The sequence below is a fragment of the Pongo pygmaeus genome, chromosome 18 (genome assembly GCF_028885625.2).
Source record: "Pongo pygmaeus isolate AG05252 chromosome 18, NHGRI_mPonPyg2-v2.0_pri, whole genome shotgun sequence".
NCBI classification, from domain to species: domain Eukaryota; kingdom Metazoa; phylum Chordata; class Mammalia; order Primates; family Hominidae; genus Pongo; species Pongo pygmaeus.
Genome location: NC_072391.2, coordinates 73717323 through 73735769, shown reverse-complemented (window position 1 = coordinate 73735769; position 18447 = coordinate 73717323). Strand labels below are relative to the sequence as shown.

The window sequence follows — 18447 nt, the reverse complement described above, 5'->3', positions numbered from 1 at the left end:
AAGCCTATATAAAAGTGCTCCAGTGATAATAATTGTCTCTCCTGCAGTTAAGGGTCATAAACCTACCGAATATTTTTAAAAGAAAGCCAAACATATCAACAGCAATGACCTATCAAATAAAGGTTGATGTTCATTTAGAAAAGATAGTAGATAAGCTATAGAACTATAGATCATTGTGGACAAAGAAAGTATCAAGATCCTTCAGATTTTTCTACACCACTAAATAATTGTCAAAATTCCAGGTCTTGGAAGATCAATATCATGTGGAGTAAAAAAGGACATTGTAGTCACAACTTCAGCACTTACACACCAATACGTGTCCCCTTAGGAATGTCAATTGATATATCTGCATCCTGGACTTTTCATCTGTAAAACTGTTCGCACTAAATCATGTCAGTGCTGTCCAACTCTATGAGTGACTCTGTTACTCTGAAGGACAAAAACATCTACTGAAAGATAATTTTGAAATGATTGACTTCCGTTTTGCATTTTAGTTCAAAAATGCATTTTATTAATAATAAAATAAGAGATTACAAATCAGGAAATCAAAGGCATGGCATAGGATGTGTCAATGCATTTTGATGCCATAATGTTGAGTCTCTAGCAGTGCAGACCACAGAGGACTGTGAGGCTTCACCAATAAACCTCCCTAGAGTCCAGCTACCAATGAGGTTAATACCGCTACTAAATAACATGAACATCTGCAAAAGATTCAGAGCTATAATGATGTTTGCATTCAGCTTTGCATCGATTAAATAATGCCATTTCTATGTTAAATCCTTCCCTTGTCACCATAGATCTTCCAATCAAAAAAAGAGTATACCATTTACCAACATAGGTCCTTAGTCCTTCGTAAACTACTATGTTAATTCAGGTTCTTAAGGTTTAGTCAGACATTTGCAGAAACATCAATATGGATATAGTGCTATGAGAAAAGAGAGGCAGGTTTTATAAGAAGAGTTAACAAGGAAAATATAGAAAATAAGACAATAGTAATGCTAAATTTACATATTTCCAGATTCTTCTGGTGTAGACAAACTAAGAAATCCAATATTTACTTGGGAGGCACTTGAAGGTGTGAGTATGGATAATAGAGTGCCTTTATTGTATGACTGGCTTGCAGAATTCAAAGATAGTTCCTTGTATGCATGGTCTCAGGATTAATTATTGTAACAGTTCCATAAGGTTATTGATCATTCTTTGATCTCCTAGTGTATAATACACCCTAATCAGAATGTACCATTCAGCAAGTTGGATTGATTCTTGGTAATTTTTGAGAAATTCACCCCATTGTTTCAGACGAGAAGTGTCTGGAATGACAAATTCACAGTAGATTATTTAATATGCTATTTCCCCTTAGAGTGTGCATTCTTTAATTATTGATTGTGTAGATCACTGATGGTTGCAGCTCATATTTCAAAAAGTATGTACTGGAAGTCTATGCACAGCAAAATGTACACCTGAAGGGGTATATATTTCAGAATGGGAAATGGGTCTCTATACTTCAATTTGCCTCTTTTTTTGTAATATATAAGATGATTCGTGAAGTATAATCATTGAAGATCAAGGCAAAGTTTGTGATAAACTTCATAAAAACAGAAATGTAAACCAATAAAGAACTGATATAGGTTTGGGGAAAATATTCTCATAAGTATATTTCATTTGAGGTATTACAGTTGTAAATTAAATAATAATTTTTTGCTGTGTTAAGAATTTTTTTAATATATCAACAGTTTAGTTGAAAACATTTTACATTCTTTGGAAAATTGGCATTACTCAGGGTCTTAATTACTGTCACCATCAAACAATGGTAGCAAATTAATTGGAAAACTTTTTTTAAAAGGAAAGACATTACATTCTAACAACCACTGTACTTTCTGAGTCTTGTTAAGTACTTTCTGAGTCTTGTTAAATACAACTTGTATGTTCAGAGCTGAAGTCCAATGACACTCAAAACCAAATGTATTCAACATTATTAAGAAGAGACAAATAGAATAATGAGCAATACAAACAAAGCAAAGACAACAAAACATTTTTCAAGACTATTGATGTATTGTATTGAATATAATACAGAGAAAGGCAAAGGGGCTTTATTATGCTTGTGGCCACTGAAGATGCAAACACCGGCCAAACAGGATCTGAGAAGCATTTCCAGGTCTATGAAGAACACCACGGGGAGACAAAAGCAAACACAGCAAATGTTCTCAAATAAAGCAAGGTCAGTATAGTCCAAATTTAATTTTTACCTCTAACAAAACTTATGTATTACATGGTTAAGAGACCAAGGCTACAGTTTTCACATATAAAAACTGTAGCCATTAAGCAGGTTAAACTTGTTTTAGATCATACCAGAACAGTTGTAAATTAACAGCAATATCTAATGTCTTGTTCCATAGAATGAATGCTATGAGAAATATATCACTGGACGAGGCTTCCTGGAGCCACCCCAAGCCTGGACATGGCAAGATGGCAGTGCTGCAAGCCCATTGCCTGTACATTCAGTGTAAGAGCATTCATTTGTCCATTGAGAGCCCCTGGCTATTAAAACAAACTATCATAATTTTGTGTTAAATCATAGCTGCCAATCAGAAGAAGTACTCTTTCTGATTTTCATTGACTGCATTTTGAATATTAAGCTCACTTTTCAGAACAGCCTCAGCACTGTCTACATTCTCTGACCTTTTTGCCTCACTTCTTTTATATAACCTTTTCTGCTGATAAATGCGAACAGCTATGGCAGTGATGCAAAGCAAGATAAAAATCACAACAGCTATCAGACCTAGAGAGAGAAAAGAAATATAAAGTCAGAATTTCTGTCTGAATAGAAACTGTGCTGACTTCATTGCTTAATAAGTCATCATAACATTATTTTCCACCTAAGCATCTACTACATATAAATTGGAAATATAAAAACTTCAGGTATTTCTGGCTCAAGCAGTATCATTGCATGTTGAGTTTATTTCTGAGTTCTACTAGCCTTGTGGGTTCACCTACATTTATTCTGAATGCATGTTATATTGGATTTACTTAGTGCATTTATATTTAACACAAGGTATTAAATATAATATATTCATATTAAATATGATATAGTTAATACTATATGTCTCTAGGACCATGTGGCCATGTGACCACTTCATATTAGTTTTAATTATTTTGAAATTATGTAGTAGCAACATCATAAAATGATTAAACTGTTTTGTGATTAAATATGTAAACATTTTAAAGAAATTATTATTCAATTATTTGTTATACTGCTGAACAGCAGAAATGGGTTATGTAAATAAATCATTCTGACCAATAAAACATATATAGATATGCTTAAATTATTTCTATATGAGGAATGTTGTTTTAACACTTCTAGTTGTAAATACAAATGCTAAGTACTGCGATTCTTAACTATGCCAATGGTTACCAACGCTGGCATTGTATTAGGTCAGTAGTCCTCAAAGTGTGATCTGTAGACCTGTAGTGGTCTCTGGGACACTTTGAGAGGACACAGGGGCTCAAAACTATTTTCATGATAATTCTAAGACGTCTTTTTCACTCTGTTGACATTTCCATTTCCATTTTAATACGGAACCAAATTTGGTATAAAACAAGGTTAGGTAAAATTCCTGGTACTTAGCACAAATTAAGGCAAGGACACAAAACAATAATAATAATCATTGAATTCATGAAGTAGAAAACATTACACTGCCAGACAATTGTAGGAAAAGGAATAAAAAGCCAAATTTATTTAAGAATCTCCTTAATGAAGCTGTAAAAACTATTCATTTAATTAAATCTTGACCCTTGACTGCAAGACTTTCTAACATTTTGTGTGTTAAAATGGGAAATAGAAATAAAGTACTTCTGGTGCACTCTGAAGTCTGATCATTGTCTCCAGGAAGAGCACTTACATGAACCTTTGAGTTGTGAACTGAATTAGTTGCTTTTTGCTTCATGTAACACCATTTTTATTTGAAAGAATGATTAACAGACAAACTATGGTTGTTCAGACTTGGGTATTTGGTGGACATTTTCTCTAAAATGAATGAAGTAAATGTGTCACTTTAAGAAAAACAATTATACAGCATATGTTGTGAATGATAACATTCAAGCTTTCAAATGAAAAATTGAATTTGGAAAACTATTTTCTGCCACCAAGAGTGTGAGAGTTGCCTAATACTTAAAGAATTTTCCGATAAGATCAGTGGAGGTACTAACTAATGTCATTTTCTTAGACAAAAATAGGTACTATGAAAATAGCAATGTGAATCAAATCTCATATGGTAAAACTAAGATTCCATTCTAAAGCAAATGTATACAACTGTAACAGAGTGTGAGGAAGTCAAAGATTTGAAGGTTTTTATTAATCACAACAGATTCCTGTGCATATAATCTGCTAGGCCGATTCACCCTGGCCAATTATAGCATGTCCAATAGCCAAGCCAATTTTTGGCTAGGTCAGCCTTACCTGAGAAAGGTAGAAATTCCTTGCTGATTAATATAAATGTGGTAACCAAATTCTGTACATGAAATCTGAAGAATTCATTAATAAATATGATTGTTTTTGTTATTAGTCATATTAATTAATGAATAACTTTAATCAGAATATTTGTTGTTACATATTTTGCTCCTCATTTTAGAAAAAATAAACAGTTGAATTGCTATAAATATTTCTACAGGCTAGTTACAGGCCTCTGGCTTGAAGAGAAAGATTCTGAACAATTTCAATGTGAAAAATTCTGAAATATGATATAGACAGCAGACAACTGCAATTATAAAATGAATGTTACAATGGTCTAGACAGAATATCCAGACAGTCAAAATCAGGGATGGCCTCTGGAACTTGTTTGTTCCATGTATGTAATTTAGCACTCAATTTGGGGAAGGTGCTATGTCAGGATTTGTTGTGCTCAAGAAAAACTTTGATGACACCTGTTACACCAAAAATATAAAAATAAAAAATAAATTAGTTATTATGAATAAAATGTGGCCAGCCTCTGTGATGCTGCACCTAAAGCACTGTGTGAATCTGTTTTTATGAAGATGTGTATATATAGCTTTCTCTCTGTCTAAATCTGTCTATCTGTATCTGGGTAGCCTGGCCAGAAACCCTCTACCACATCTGGGTCACCACTTTTAAATGTATTATTAAATAAATTATCCCATCTTATACCATTCATTTTGCAAGTAAAAAAAAAACATCTAAGATGTAGAACATAGGGGGATCAGCCAATTTGGAAAATACTTGGATGGATTAATTATTATTACATAGTGCGTGCAATTTATGAGTGACTAGACAACGAACAAAGGATTCTACCACAATTCTACCAGATTACCAGATTGTGTAACACACTGGAGGACGATACATTATGATTTAGCAGATAAATTGTGTGTGGCCCAGACAAGGCCTTCAGAGGTTACATGGCCATTACCAGATGCTCTGCTTCTGAAGTTCAGTCTCTGCAATGACGAAAACCAGACATCACTAGTTTCAGGGACCCTGGCAAGCCCCTGAACTACAAACCTTCCATATTGTTTCTATCCCGTGAATTTGAGCTAAGTGAGAATTTCACAGATGAACTGTAACTTGTTTCCATTCTAGCATAACTTTAGGATGACTTATCAATGCACTTCTTGTTTAACTCTCTAAATCTTGCCAATGATGTTTGAGCAAAACAACAATAGTCTAAAGATTAAATATTTTGTTCTAGCATTGGCTTGATGACTATACAGCACTCTATATTTCTATCTATCTCTGTATCTATATTTACCTGAATCTATCCTGGTTGAATGTCTGGAAAAAGCAATATTATAAGACTGAGACAACTTGCTTGACCAGGAATTCTAGCTTAAACTCTTAGACACATTGTAAATACTATAGCTTTAAGTGAGTTTTTACTGTATAATGTATTTCTTTTAGACATACAATTATTAACTCTTCTTCAAATAGAGTTTTTTGTTTGTTTTGGGTTTTTTGTTTTGCATGTTTGGTGATTAAATGGGAATCCTATTTTTTATAACTTTAATTTGTATATCATTAATTTGAGAAACAGAAAAGCAACTGAAAGAGCATGGGGGAGTTAATATCCACACAAATATTTGACTGGTATTATTTGCTGTCCAAATAAAATCCTAACTACTTGAAAGCAATATATGTCTAGATGAATATAAAAAATACATCCAAATGAATCAGGTATAAAGCCACATAAATTGCCTAAACTGAAATGTTAAGTGGTTCACCTTTCTTTACACTCTGAATATGATACGGATATAGAAAGTAAACAATTATCCTGTTGCATTGCCAGGGAGATACAATTTTAAAGTTTTTGTGCCAGTAATACGATTATTCATATATGATATGAATAAATAAGAAGTTGAGCACCTAGAAGAGAAATGGGAAAGAGAACTAAAAGCGAAACAAACAAAACCAACTTTAAGAAGCCATCTTGAGAAGGTAGCCTGAAAGCCACATGAGAAGTTTTCTAAATTCCATGGACAAACTGGGTTTGTGACTGAATAGAGGAAGAACTCTAAGTCACCTGCAAACGAAATATTCATATTTCATATATGAATAATCATATTATTGGCACAAAAACTTTAAAATTGTATCTCCCTAGCAACGCAACAGAATAATTGTTTACTTTCTATATCCATGTCATATTCAGAGTGTAAAGAAAGGTGAACCAGTTAACATTTCAATAATCTGATTAATAACATTCTTAAGAGCATTAATCAAGAAGAAAAAAAGCTTGTTTTTTGAGCTGCTTTTGAAAAAAAAATCAGAGAATATGCTGTCACATTTCCAGGGAGATATACTTTAAAAGTTTTTGTGTTAATTCTGCAACTTAAAGTTACTACTAATCACTTTTAGTTCATTAATCTAATAGTTGATAAAAATACAACTGAAAGTGTAATATTTAGTTGATAGGAGCATCTTTAAATAGTTTACTATGCAAATACCCAGCTTTATTAAGCCTTGAGGCAATACAAAATATATGCTTCTAGTGTTAATCTCAGGTTTTTTCTACTTTTTGCATGAACCTTTCCAGAAGCAGTGATATGTCCAAGGAGTGAAGAAAAATGAAATTTACTCAAATATATTCACAATTCTCTAGTGATTACATGCGGCTATGTTCAAGCTTGATAATATTCATTGTTACGCATGTTAGCAATTAATCTTTAAGTGCCATGCTTCAGTGAAATTGTCAATTATTTATACTGAAAATCTCCAAGGAAGCAGAGAATTCAGAAAGATTCTAAAGACAATCCAGTACAAATAGTAAATCACCCCAATGACCTCAGGATTCAGTGCCTGGCACTTGGAGTATGTGCAGATTCTTCACAGTTTCTACAATGCTAAATATTCATCATCATTATTAATAAGAACAACCAAAGAAGAGCTCATTCATGCTTCTTATTACCTCCAATTACTGCAGAGTCACTTTTGATTGCATTAGCAAGGGGCTCTCTGTCATCTATTGTTCCAGAATGATCTGCAGTTAAAGCACAACAAAAGGGGAAGGTGATATAGGCAAGCAAAAGAAGAAATTTTGAAAACATCATAAATGTTTTAAACCAGAGAGAATTATGGAGGCGAATGTGGGATCTCTGTTATTTTCAATTTAAGCAATGTCAATGGCACTGACCCGCATAAATAAGAAGTTGAGCGCCTAGAAAAGAAATGGGAAGGAGTACTAAAAGCTAAACAAACAAAACCAACTTTAAGAAGCCATCTTGAGAAGGTAGCCTGAAAGTCACATGAGAAGTTTTCTAAATTCCATGGACAAGCTGCGTCTGTGACTGAGCAGAGGAAGAACTCTAAGTCACCTGCAAACGAGTGTGTCCTTTCCCTTGACGTGGCATCAGTGCCAGGCTGGGCCATACAGCTGGACTCAGTCACATGTCCTGTAACCGTGACAGGGTCTGGGTGGCTGGGGTGCAGAGCTGCCTTCAGAGGGGCCACATGGCTGAGCTGCACTGCAGAGAGGCAGCCTGTGAAGCCCTGTGCACCTGCCAGTGCGGTCTCCTGGTCCACATCACTGTGTTCTAGAAATTCAAAGAAACACCGAAATATTAGCAGTGAAAAGTGAAAATAGGCAATGATGCAGAAATTGAGGATTCTGAGTTAATGCAATAGCAATAAATATAAAGTTACTAAATTCCTTTTTAATTTTATCTTTACTAAAAAGATAAAAATCCATTATTCTTTCCACTACTATTGGTAAGATTCCAATGTTAATGAAGTCAAGTTTTTAAGCATGGATTATTAAAAATGAAATGGTAAGCTCTCTGGAAACAAAGCATAAGAATGGGTCAGGTTAAGAAGTGATGAGGGTGTCATGATATTTTTAATTTAAGTATAGATTATTGCAATGTATTTACAATAGGGCTTGTAGTCAATATCAAGAGGTATATCCTGGATTTGAAAACAAGTTCAGTACAGGTTTCAAGACTTATGCCATGAAAGTAACAGAAACTAGAGAGAAAATTGAGCCTCTGGACTTCTGTTATCAGATGGCCAACCCGACAATTTGTTCTGGCTGAAAGCTTTCTGATACTTTATGGCCCCACCCAAACATACCAGGAGGATGATACTATCATGCAGTGGAGGCCATACCTCGAAGTTATTAGGGTCTCCCCCTAATTACTCATGTACAGCAATAAGACCCTTTATACCCCTATGTCTTTTCTTCCTGTTTCAATGACAACCTGTCACTGGGACAGAAATATCTGTGCCCTCTAAAGACAGATAATCTCTTCCTCCTATTAATAAGAATTTAGTTAGTATGAGACTCTTGTGGAACAGAGACTGGTTTTAATGCTGGGATATTAATTATAATTTTACTTTAGGAATATATTATACATACTCCTTGCTTAGCAAGCATGAAATCTAAACAAGGGAAATTTATCATAGGCTTTGAAGGCTCAAGTGTCATCAAAATACAATGCATCCATCCACCCGGTGTGATAAAAAAAAAAAAATAGCACAACTATTGATATGGTTTGGCTCTGTGTCCCCACCCAAATCTCATCTTGAATTGTAATCCCCATAATCCCCACGTGTCAAGGGAGGGACCCTGTGGGAGGTGATTGGATCGTGGGGGCAGTTTCCCCCATGCTGTTATTGTGATAGAGAGTGAGTTCTCATGAGATCTGATAGTTTTGTAAGTGTTTGGAAGTTCATCCTTCGTTCTTCTCTCTCCTGCTGCCACGTGAAGAAGGTTTTTGCTTCCCCTTCCCCTTTGTTTTCTGCCATGATTATAAGTTTCCTGAGGCCTCCCAGCCATGCGGAACTGTGTTGATTAAACCTCTTTCCTTTATAAATTACCCAGTCTCAGGAAGCTCTTTATAGCACTGTGAGAAGGGACTAACACAACTATTCTCCCCTGCACTGTATATAGGTAGGGAAAGATGAAATGTGCACTTTAGTCTTTCTTTTGAAAATATAATAATATGGGAGTGTATATTCAGGGCAACTTGAATCTATGTTCCCAGGAAGTTAAGTTAAATTAAAAGTAAAAACAATGCAAGGGATACTAAGTATATATGAGTGTATATTATGTGCTAGTCAGTGTTCTAAAAGATTTGCATGCTAATGATAAAACTTTACAGTAGACACTGGAGTATATTATCCAAGTCACACAAATGGAACAGTTAAGTTCAGAATTTCAACTATTCACCTGAGGTTACACAGTTGTTGGCATTACTGGACCTCTGGCCTACTGTATTCCAAATTATGAGCTTCTTTTGTTTATAAACCATCCTCTGGTTGAGATACTCTTTCCTTTAGTCTGCTTTCAGCCTCTGTAGTGGCTTTTATTTATTTATTTTTTTAATCGTCTTTGCTTGAGAGCTAGACTTTAACCCTGGGCATCTGAGCTCTAATTTTTTTTTTTTTTAACAGAATCTCGCTCTGTCACCCAGGCTGGAGAGCTGTGGCATGATCTCAGCTCCCTGCAGCTTTCGCCTCTCAGGTTCAAGTGATTCTCCTGCCTCAGCTTCCCAAGTAGCTGGGATTGATGCCTGGCTAAATTTTTTGTATTTTTAGTAGAGATGGAGTTTTGCCATGTTGGCCAGGCTGGTCTCAAACTCCTGGCCTCAAGTGATCCACCCACTTCGGCCTCCCAAAGTTGTTGAGATTATAGGCATGAACCACCACACCTGGCCAGTTATATCTAAGTTTTTAAAGAATTTTGAGGGGCTCCATTTTCATTCATGTTTTACATAATAATAAAAGTCCTGATTCAATGTTTAGTATTTTGAATATCATCCTCTATAAAAAGAAAATGGAAAATTAGAGAGATCATATCACTTTCCTGTTGTGAGGGATCTGGTATTGAGCCATGTTCTGACCCACCTTGCTCTTCTTCATTGCCCAAAGATAGCACTGAGGGAGCATCACTCTGCTGCTTACATACGATACTGTGAGCTCCTCAAACATAAAGATGACTGCCAACATCAAGCATAATGTCATTACGTAGGAGGCAGTTCAACAATGTGTATGAAACCAAAGAAATCATTTAGTCCACCTTAGCAATCATTCATTTGAATATATGTAGATTTAAACATATACATATGAAAAAGATCGCATTCTTGATTTGGAGTGTTTTTTTTCTTTTTACTTTAATGAGAAATTAAAAAGAAAATGAAAATTAAGAAGAAAAACTCTCATAGGAGCATAATTGAGAGAGTGCTTTTCACATTTCTCCTACAAGGTTAAAATGTTGAATAAAATTTCCATAGGCCTTTAAAAAATCTTCCCTTTTCAGCCCCACCCCGCCAGACAAGATTTACTTCTCTGGTAATAATCTGATATGAGATATATCTTTAAAGCCTCACACTTACAAATTGAAAATATTTTACCTATTTCAAAATTATTGTACAAAAACCATTAACCCCTAAAACTCAAAATGGACACATGGTCAGTTAATATTTATCCTTTTACGAGCTAAAGAAACAGAAAACAAATGCCCTGATGTTTGAGTATTTTACATGTTAGCGGGGGAAGGGAGAGAGACAATAAACATAGAAACAAAAACTAAATGAGAATTCTAAAGACTGATAATGCTATGAAGAAAACAAATTAGATAATGTGATGGTTGTAACTGGAACAGAAAATTACCCTGATGGATTAGGTTATATTTATGTGTTTATTTTAAGGGTGACATTTTTTGCAGCCCTATACCCTTAGTACACTATGGATATTATTCCAGCATCTTCTGGCTGTATTACTTCTTTTTCAAAATTTGTAAGATACCCTGTGATTTTTTAATTTTCATCAGATTGTCCCTAAGTGTGTATCTTATCTCGGTATTCTGCATAGAACATGATAAGCCCTTTCAATCTGCAGACACAAAGTTTTTATTTACCTTGGAATTTTTCATATATTCTGCACACTACTACTGTTTCACCTCCATCCTTTTTATTCTCTTAGAATGCCAATTTTTCACATTAGGTCTCCTCTATATATTCTCTAAATTCATTTTATTTCCATCCTGATTTCTATTATTTAGGACTTATATCTCTGTGGGTCATACACTTCATTCACTTGATCTTCCAGATGCAAATTCAAGTAGCAAAAAAGATCATTCTTTCCTTTTATATTTTTTGTTTGGGGAAAAAAATCATATTGTTTAGATCCTCAAGGTCTTTTTCTTGTTTTATGAGAATCTCCTTAAAGTACTCTTACTAAGCCTCATTCATGTTGTTGTCTGTCTCCTTGAATAGCTTTATTTTAATAGAAAATCATTTTGGTTTAGTTTTTTTCTCCTTTTATTGATGTTGAATGGTTTTAAGTCTGGAGTTGGTTTGTTAGTTTACTTTTTAATGTGCTTGCTGGTGCCCAGCCACTGATCAGCTTAGGTGGCTCACGCCCAGGGCACATAGACAGTGTGGTGGTCTGGGTGGACCAGGAACAGAGCTGCAGGCCACAGCCCTAAGAGGAAACCTCTCCTCACCCAACCTTGGGAGAGAGAGGACATGGCCCAAATTTCAGGTCATCTCAGCATCTTGAGAAGCAGAGAAAATGGGCACATTAATATTTTCTAATGCTTATCTTTCCCCATGGGGCCCAGGGACCTCTGTAAGGCAAGCCATCCCCAAGATCCAAACAATTCAAATCCCCCCCTGAGATTCTTCTAGGCTGGCCCCCAGACTTCCTTCCAACCCAGAAGGTAGGAAGCCCCACAAGAGCCTCCTCACTGGTTCCCTCCAGGATCCCCCTGCCTGTCCGCCTGGACCAACAACTCATTTCAGAAGCGTCAATGGGGTAGAATTCAAATCGGAAGTGGAGGGAAACAAAAAGCAACTCAGCAGCCATCCTCCCAGAATTGAGTCCAAACAAAATTAGCAGCTATATTAAGTTGCTCATAAACAAAGCTGGCCTTAGAAATACATAGCATCAGATATCTGCTTTGACAATTGTGCTAATAAGCCAATGGGCAAAAATATAAGTTTTTCTTGTTATCTGACTCCCAAAAAGCCAATAACACAGTGTAATGAGTTAGAACAGGGTACGTGGAGGGAGAGACTGATAACAAATGTCTCCTGCTTCACAGAAATCTGGATAAAACAATCATGTTTTAGGTGTTTCTTGTCATAGTAATCCTTAACTGACTCGGATTTCTGGGTGTTTGTGCCTGTTAAAAAGTAACCCTCAAGTGCATTTTCCAACAAAAGGAGTGACTTCTGCTTGTCTAAAGAAGAAACCTTTTAACAAAAGGCCTACAAGAAAAATGGAGTACTGAGAAATTAGAATTTGGTGAAGTGCCCTTCTATTACAGAGAAACGACTGTTTTTTTGAAAGATATGACAATACATGTAAGAACAATTACAAGGAGTGCTTTATGAAATTTCCTGTGGCGTAAGCAAAAAAATAAAAACTCAGAAAACGAAGTACTTTATATGTCCTACCTATGAGAAGGAGTCATTTAAAAAGAAAGATCTCAATGTCTGGAATCCATTAAGAAGGCTTGCCAAAAAAAAAAAAAAAAAAAAAAATGGTGCAGTGAATCAAAAGAGCCAGGGCTAGAACTGAATGGCACACTTTTACTATTTTATGCAATTCCACCGGGGACTCAACACAAAAAGAGTTAGTGGGAAAGTAAAATGGCAAAGCAGACAAAAAATACTATGTGGATAAAGAGGCAGTTTATCATAAAAGGTATTTGTTTGCCAACCAAACCTACTGTACTGAGTTATAAACTTGAAAGCCTGATTAATGCACAAGTTATGTACAGGCAGCTATCTTACAGTGGCAGGTATTTCCCTTTTGCTTTCAGCATAACCTGTCCCATTTTGAGCGTCATTTTACAAGATGTTTGCAAAAATCACAGTGTACTTAGGTAAGCTAATTAAACTTTCTTTTGTACCCCTTTGGCTTTAAAGCTGGTTTTACTTAAAATATCCTTGAGATGGAAGATTGTCTCTAAAGCTCTTCTGGGGAGATTGAGTAGACATCCTCTTCTCTCAGACCACACATTTTATTTACATCTGGCCTAAATTGCCACTGCAGAAACCTGAGTGTGCTTCCTGAGCTCTGCGGACTCCAAAGACATAAATGATCCCTATGGGTCATTGCCTCTAAATATACCAAAGCTACTACTCGGAACGAGTGAAAATAATCTCCGGGCTTATAGAAAACTCCTATAACATATAAATGAACAGAACTCAGAACTTAATTTTACAATGAGTTTTGGAGATAAAAAGCAAATGTAGCACACCCTATTAATGATGGATGAATGTCAACCAAGTTAATTTGATGCAATCTGGTTTTTACTGCTACCATCGTGAATTATCAACACATTATTGTAGTGTTCTTGTGCCATTATGCATTTGACACAAAAAAATAACAAATTGTAATTATAAATTTCATTCAACTTTTGAGTAGTGATTTTTTCAGTCATTTTTACTGTGCGTTAAATTACATCATTATTCAAAATGTGAGCATATTTTCCCATGAGAGGTTTTATACAACTTTAATAAGATTATGTAAATATCTTAATTGAGATCTTTCTTTTTCCCCATGTGGTGGAATTGTGATCCAGTAATAGCTTAATGAATTGGCAAAACAACTTTATATCTGTATATTTCCTTTAATTAATTACATCCTAGAGAGATTTCTTTTTCTATAATTTTCTAGTAAATATTTATCTTAAGGAAGCTGATTGACAAGTCACTCACTTTGGCATTGGAACTTATGTACATTGTGAACAAGGTACTTAAAGACATGACATCAGACTATCTGCCTTTTCACAGGGAAGACCAGAAAGAAAGGAAATGCTTTTTTCCCCATCCTCTAGTACTCATTTCTACAAATGAGGATGAACTATAGTGACAATTTTTCACTCCAATCACCATTAGCAAGCATTACAAGCAGATATCAAGCAAGGGGGATAATTTTTATGTAATAATATTAAATTGTACTATGATGGCATGAGAATCATCTCTAACACCCCCTTACATTTAATAGACAATGCTGGTAGAATTCAAATTTCTCTGCTCTGATTCTGATTAGTCCTTTGGAATATCATCAGCCTCAGTGTTCCCCAATCTTTTTGGCACCAGGGACCAGTTTCAAGGAAGACAGTTTTTCCGCAGATGGGAGTGGGGGGATGGTTTTGGGATGATTCAAGTGCATTACATTTATTGCGTACTTTCTGTCTATTACGCATTGTAATATATAATGAAATAATTATACGATTGGCCATAATGTAGAATCAGTGGGAGCCCTAAGCTTCTCTTCCTGCAACTAGACGGTTCCATCTGGGGGTGATGGGAGTTGGTGACAGGTCATCAGGCATTAGATTCTCATAATGAGCACACAATCCAGATCCCTCACATGTGCAGTTCACAGTAGGGTTCTCGCTCCTATGAGAATCTAATGCTGTGGCTGATCTGACAGGAGGCAGAGCTCAGGTGGTAATGCAAGCAATGGGGAGTGGCTGTAAATACAGATGAAGCTTCACTTGCTTGCCTGCCTGCCACTCACCTACTGCTGTGCAGAGCAGTACTGGTCCTTGGCCCGTGGTTTAGGAACCCCTGATCATACTGATCTTGCAGTGTCTCCTTGTTGTGGCTGCATAGTACCCTCTCTCTGCTTCACAGGTTTCCATATTCACACCCCAGCCAATCCCTTCCTTTCTCTTCCTTACATGGATGACTATTCTTTAATAAACTCACTCACATATTAGCATCAGTGCCTAATCGGGGCTTTATTTTTACTTATTCCTGATGTAGGCACTTTTGTTTTCTTTTTTTTTTTTGAAATGGAGTCTTGCTGTGTCACCAGGCTGGAGTGCAATGGCATGATCTCAGCTCACTGCAACCTCCGCCTCCCGGGTTCAAACGACTCCCCTGCCTCAGCCTCCTGAGTAGCTGAGACTACGGGTGCATGCTACCACGCCCAGCTAATTTTTGTATTTTAGTAGAGATGGGATTTCACCATGTTAGCCAGGATGATCTCAATCTCCTGATGTCGTGATCCACCTGCCTCGGCCTCCCAAAGTGCTAGGATGACAGGCGTGAGCCGCCGTTCCTGGCTGGTGTGGGTACCTTTTAAGGCATGTTAGTAATTAAAGAAATAAACAATCCCTTTCTCCTTTTTATTTTTGAAATTCTTGTTTTATCATTGTATGAAGGTTTCTAGATTTGAGGCACCTGAAAATATATAATTTTGGATTGGTGACTCTTGCTTTTATCATTTGGTATTTTTTTAAGTGTAAGTAGAGCTCTATGTGTTATTATGCTTGGCTGCCAAATAAAAAGCTTTGCAGGTGACATCATTGTCAGAGGAATACACTTGCCCACCCCACAGGGACCATCTGCTTGTGACTATATGTGCTTCTGACAAAATCTCAACTTCCAAGTTATCATTTGTTCTACTATTAAAATCAGGTGATGTGTTTCTTTCACTGTCATGAATACTTTTTGGATTTGGAACATGACACCTCTGATCTATTTTCATGTATTATGATTACGAGAATAAGCTTCTAGGTATGGCCAGCTCAATACAATATGGCTAACCCTCTGGAATCAACTAAAGCCTTCACAAGAAGAAAGTCATGCTACGCACTGAAGACAGTCTATGACATTTTAATTATTAAAAAAATTAAAAATCAATGGAGCTGATACATTTTTTAAAAGATTGTAAGATAGATTTTGTTTTTACTTTTCTTGCTCTAACTTGCACTTTCCTTTTAAAACATGCTTTTAAAATAACCAATCCATTGTTTTGAAAGTTATTTCATGATATATTTATAAAATCACAGTTCCCTTAATTTACCTAGGTCACCTTTTGCCTCACCTCTGAGCATTGAAGCAAGTTTTACATAAAGAATTCCTGACACATTGGAGATTTCTCTTAAAGCTCTTCAGAGGAGATCGAGTAGACTTCCTTTTCCTTGCTGCCTACACACTTCATTTACATCTGGCCTAAATCTCCACTGCAGTAATTTGAGAGTACATCTTGGCTCTGCAGCCCCAAAAAAGAGAAATGATTATTATGGACCACCATATCTAATATAGAAAAGCTATATGCTGAGAAAGAGTGAAAACAATCTCTCAGTTTTTACATAAATAAATCATAAAACTAATCTAACATATGAAAGTGTCCAGGAATAGAACTCAAGAGCTTAATTTTATAGTAAAATTTAATATAAAAAACAAATGCAATGTAGTCTGTTGATTATGGGAGGATCTGAACTCAGCTGTTTAACTAAAACCTTGATCTTCCCACTATAGCTCTAAACTATCAATATATTATTACTGCCAAAGTTATTAAGTACTTCTATATTTTAATTGTAACAGGTAGTTAGAAATGGTTACCATGTCATCATAGTACAGTTTGATATTGTTTCTTAAAATTCACCCACCTTTCTCAATATCTTCTAGTAATGTTTTTTAACAAGGTCAGCTATTCAAAATTACCCCTAGAATCCCTTCTACATTTAAGAAATGAGTACTGGAAAAAGTCAAGAGAGGGAAAATATTTCCTTTATATCTCTTTTTCCACCTGAAAAACCATGGGATAGTTATATACTTAAGTCTTTTGTTGTAATTGTAGACAAATTACAACTCCAAAAAAAATGGTGATGTTTATATGCTACTCCCTTGGAAGAAATATGCAGAAATTATAAAAACAGAAGAATTTTAATATATTTTAATTTGGAGGGTAATTTGGGACTACTTTATCTAAAGCAATATTGGGGCACATTATACTCATGTCGATATAAAGGCACATTTTGTTATCATGATTATCGAAATCCCCACTGCCATAAGCTCTGAAAGGCAGATGTAACGTCTACCTTGTTGAGTGGCATTCTCCGTTTACATGGTAGGTGATCACAAGGTATGTATTTAATATGTGAATCAAGGAGTCATCTGGGCTTACAAAAATGCAAAACACATTTGATAAGTGCGGAAACGTGAGAATGTGCCTCAAAGACCACCAACTACAGGGAGATTAATTGACCAAGGGTCCCCACTACTGGGCTCTGAAATCCATCCTCATGCTTGTACCAAAGCCATGATTCCCAAGGACTGCCCCCAGCCAATGGCAGGTCACAGCAAGCATTCCAAGGCAGGCTCATCCCTGGCAAACAAGGGACTCCTCTGGAGGCTGACTTTAACTCAATGGCTCCCTGAACATTTTGCTAAATCTTTCTTAGACTGCACATTGGTCTGAGATACTTCTGTGCTTCTGTCTAATTTTCCCTCTCTCTCTCCATCCCTGTAGACAGTGTCATGGACATCTAACGGTCCTGTCTGCCTTAGCCAGCTCCTTCCCATTTTCTCTTACATGATTGTTCCCTTAATAAAATCCTCACATGCTTAATCCTGTCTTCACAGCTGTTGTTTGGAGGACCTGGACTAACACAATAAGTGACTTCAAGACAGAACAATTCTCTTTGAAATATTAATAATTCTTGTTGATCTATTTCACTATAAATATACCGCATTAAAATATAAGGATATACTATGTAACATTTTGCTGTAAATTCACATACCACACAAAATTTGACCATAAGTTATCAGTTTCCTTTGAATTACAAATGATTAGTCCCTAATCAAGATCCATACCTCAGTCATATGCCAAATAAATTACCACTAATACTTTCAGGAAAGTGAGTTGACTGAGACCATAAAGTTCATTGCTCAGTTTGGACTTTTACTTTTCAGCATATATGATATGCATATTTGGATAATATGCAACTCTTGAGTAAAAACCTTAACATCTTTAATTCTATAGGAATCTCCCTTATTCATTTACAAAAAGGGAAATGAGTATTTATATAGTGAACGTTATTCTACTGTTTGGTTAATACAATCCTCCTTATAGGATGAAAATCAGCTTCCCAATTGTTTTATAATATATTGAATATATTTCTACTCACAGTGGTATAATATCTTGCACAGAAAACCTACTCAATATTTCTTCTTGACATCTGTGAATGTAGTATC

General features: G+C 35.7%; 1 protein-coding gene across 3 annotated transcripts in view; it reads right to left on the bottom strand.

Moving 5' to 3' along the window:
* Nucleotides 1-488: 488 nt before the first annotated feature.
* The window catches only part of CNTNAP4 (contactin associated protein family member 4), a 292651-nt gene continuing 274692 nt past the window's right edge, over nucleotides 489-18447 (bottom strand). For 2 of the 3 annotated variants that reach the window (XM_054454620.2, XM_054454621.2), the window contains 3 exons: nucleotides 7816-8034; nucleotides 7410-7481; nucleotides 489-2779 (listed from right to left, as the gene is read on the bottom strand). In XM_054454620.2, coding sequence (XP_054310595.1) covers nucleotides 2586-2779; nucleotides 7410-7481; nucleotides 7816-8034 — 485 coding nt within the window. In that variant the 3' untranslated portion in view covers nucleotides 489-2585. The remainder of the gene's footprint in view (nucleotides 2780-7409; nucleotides 7482-7815; nucleotides 8035-18447) is intronic. The other variant, XM_063654023.1, reaches the window with a different exon arrangement.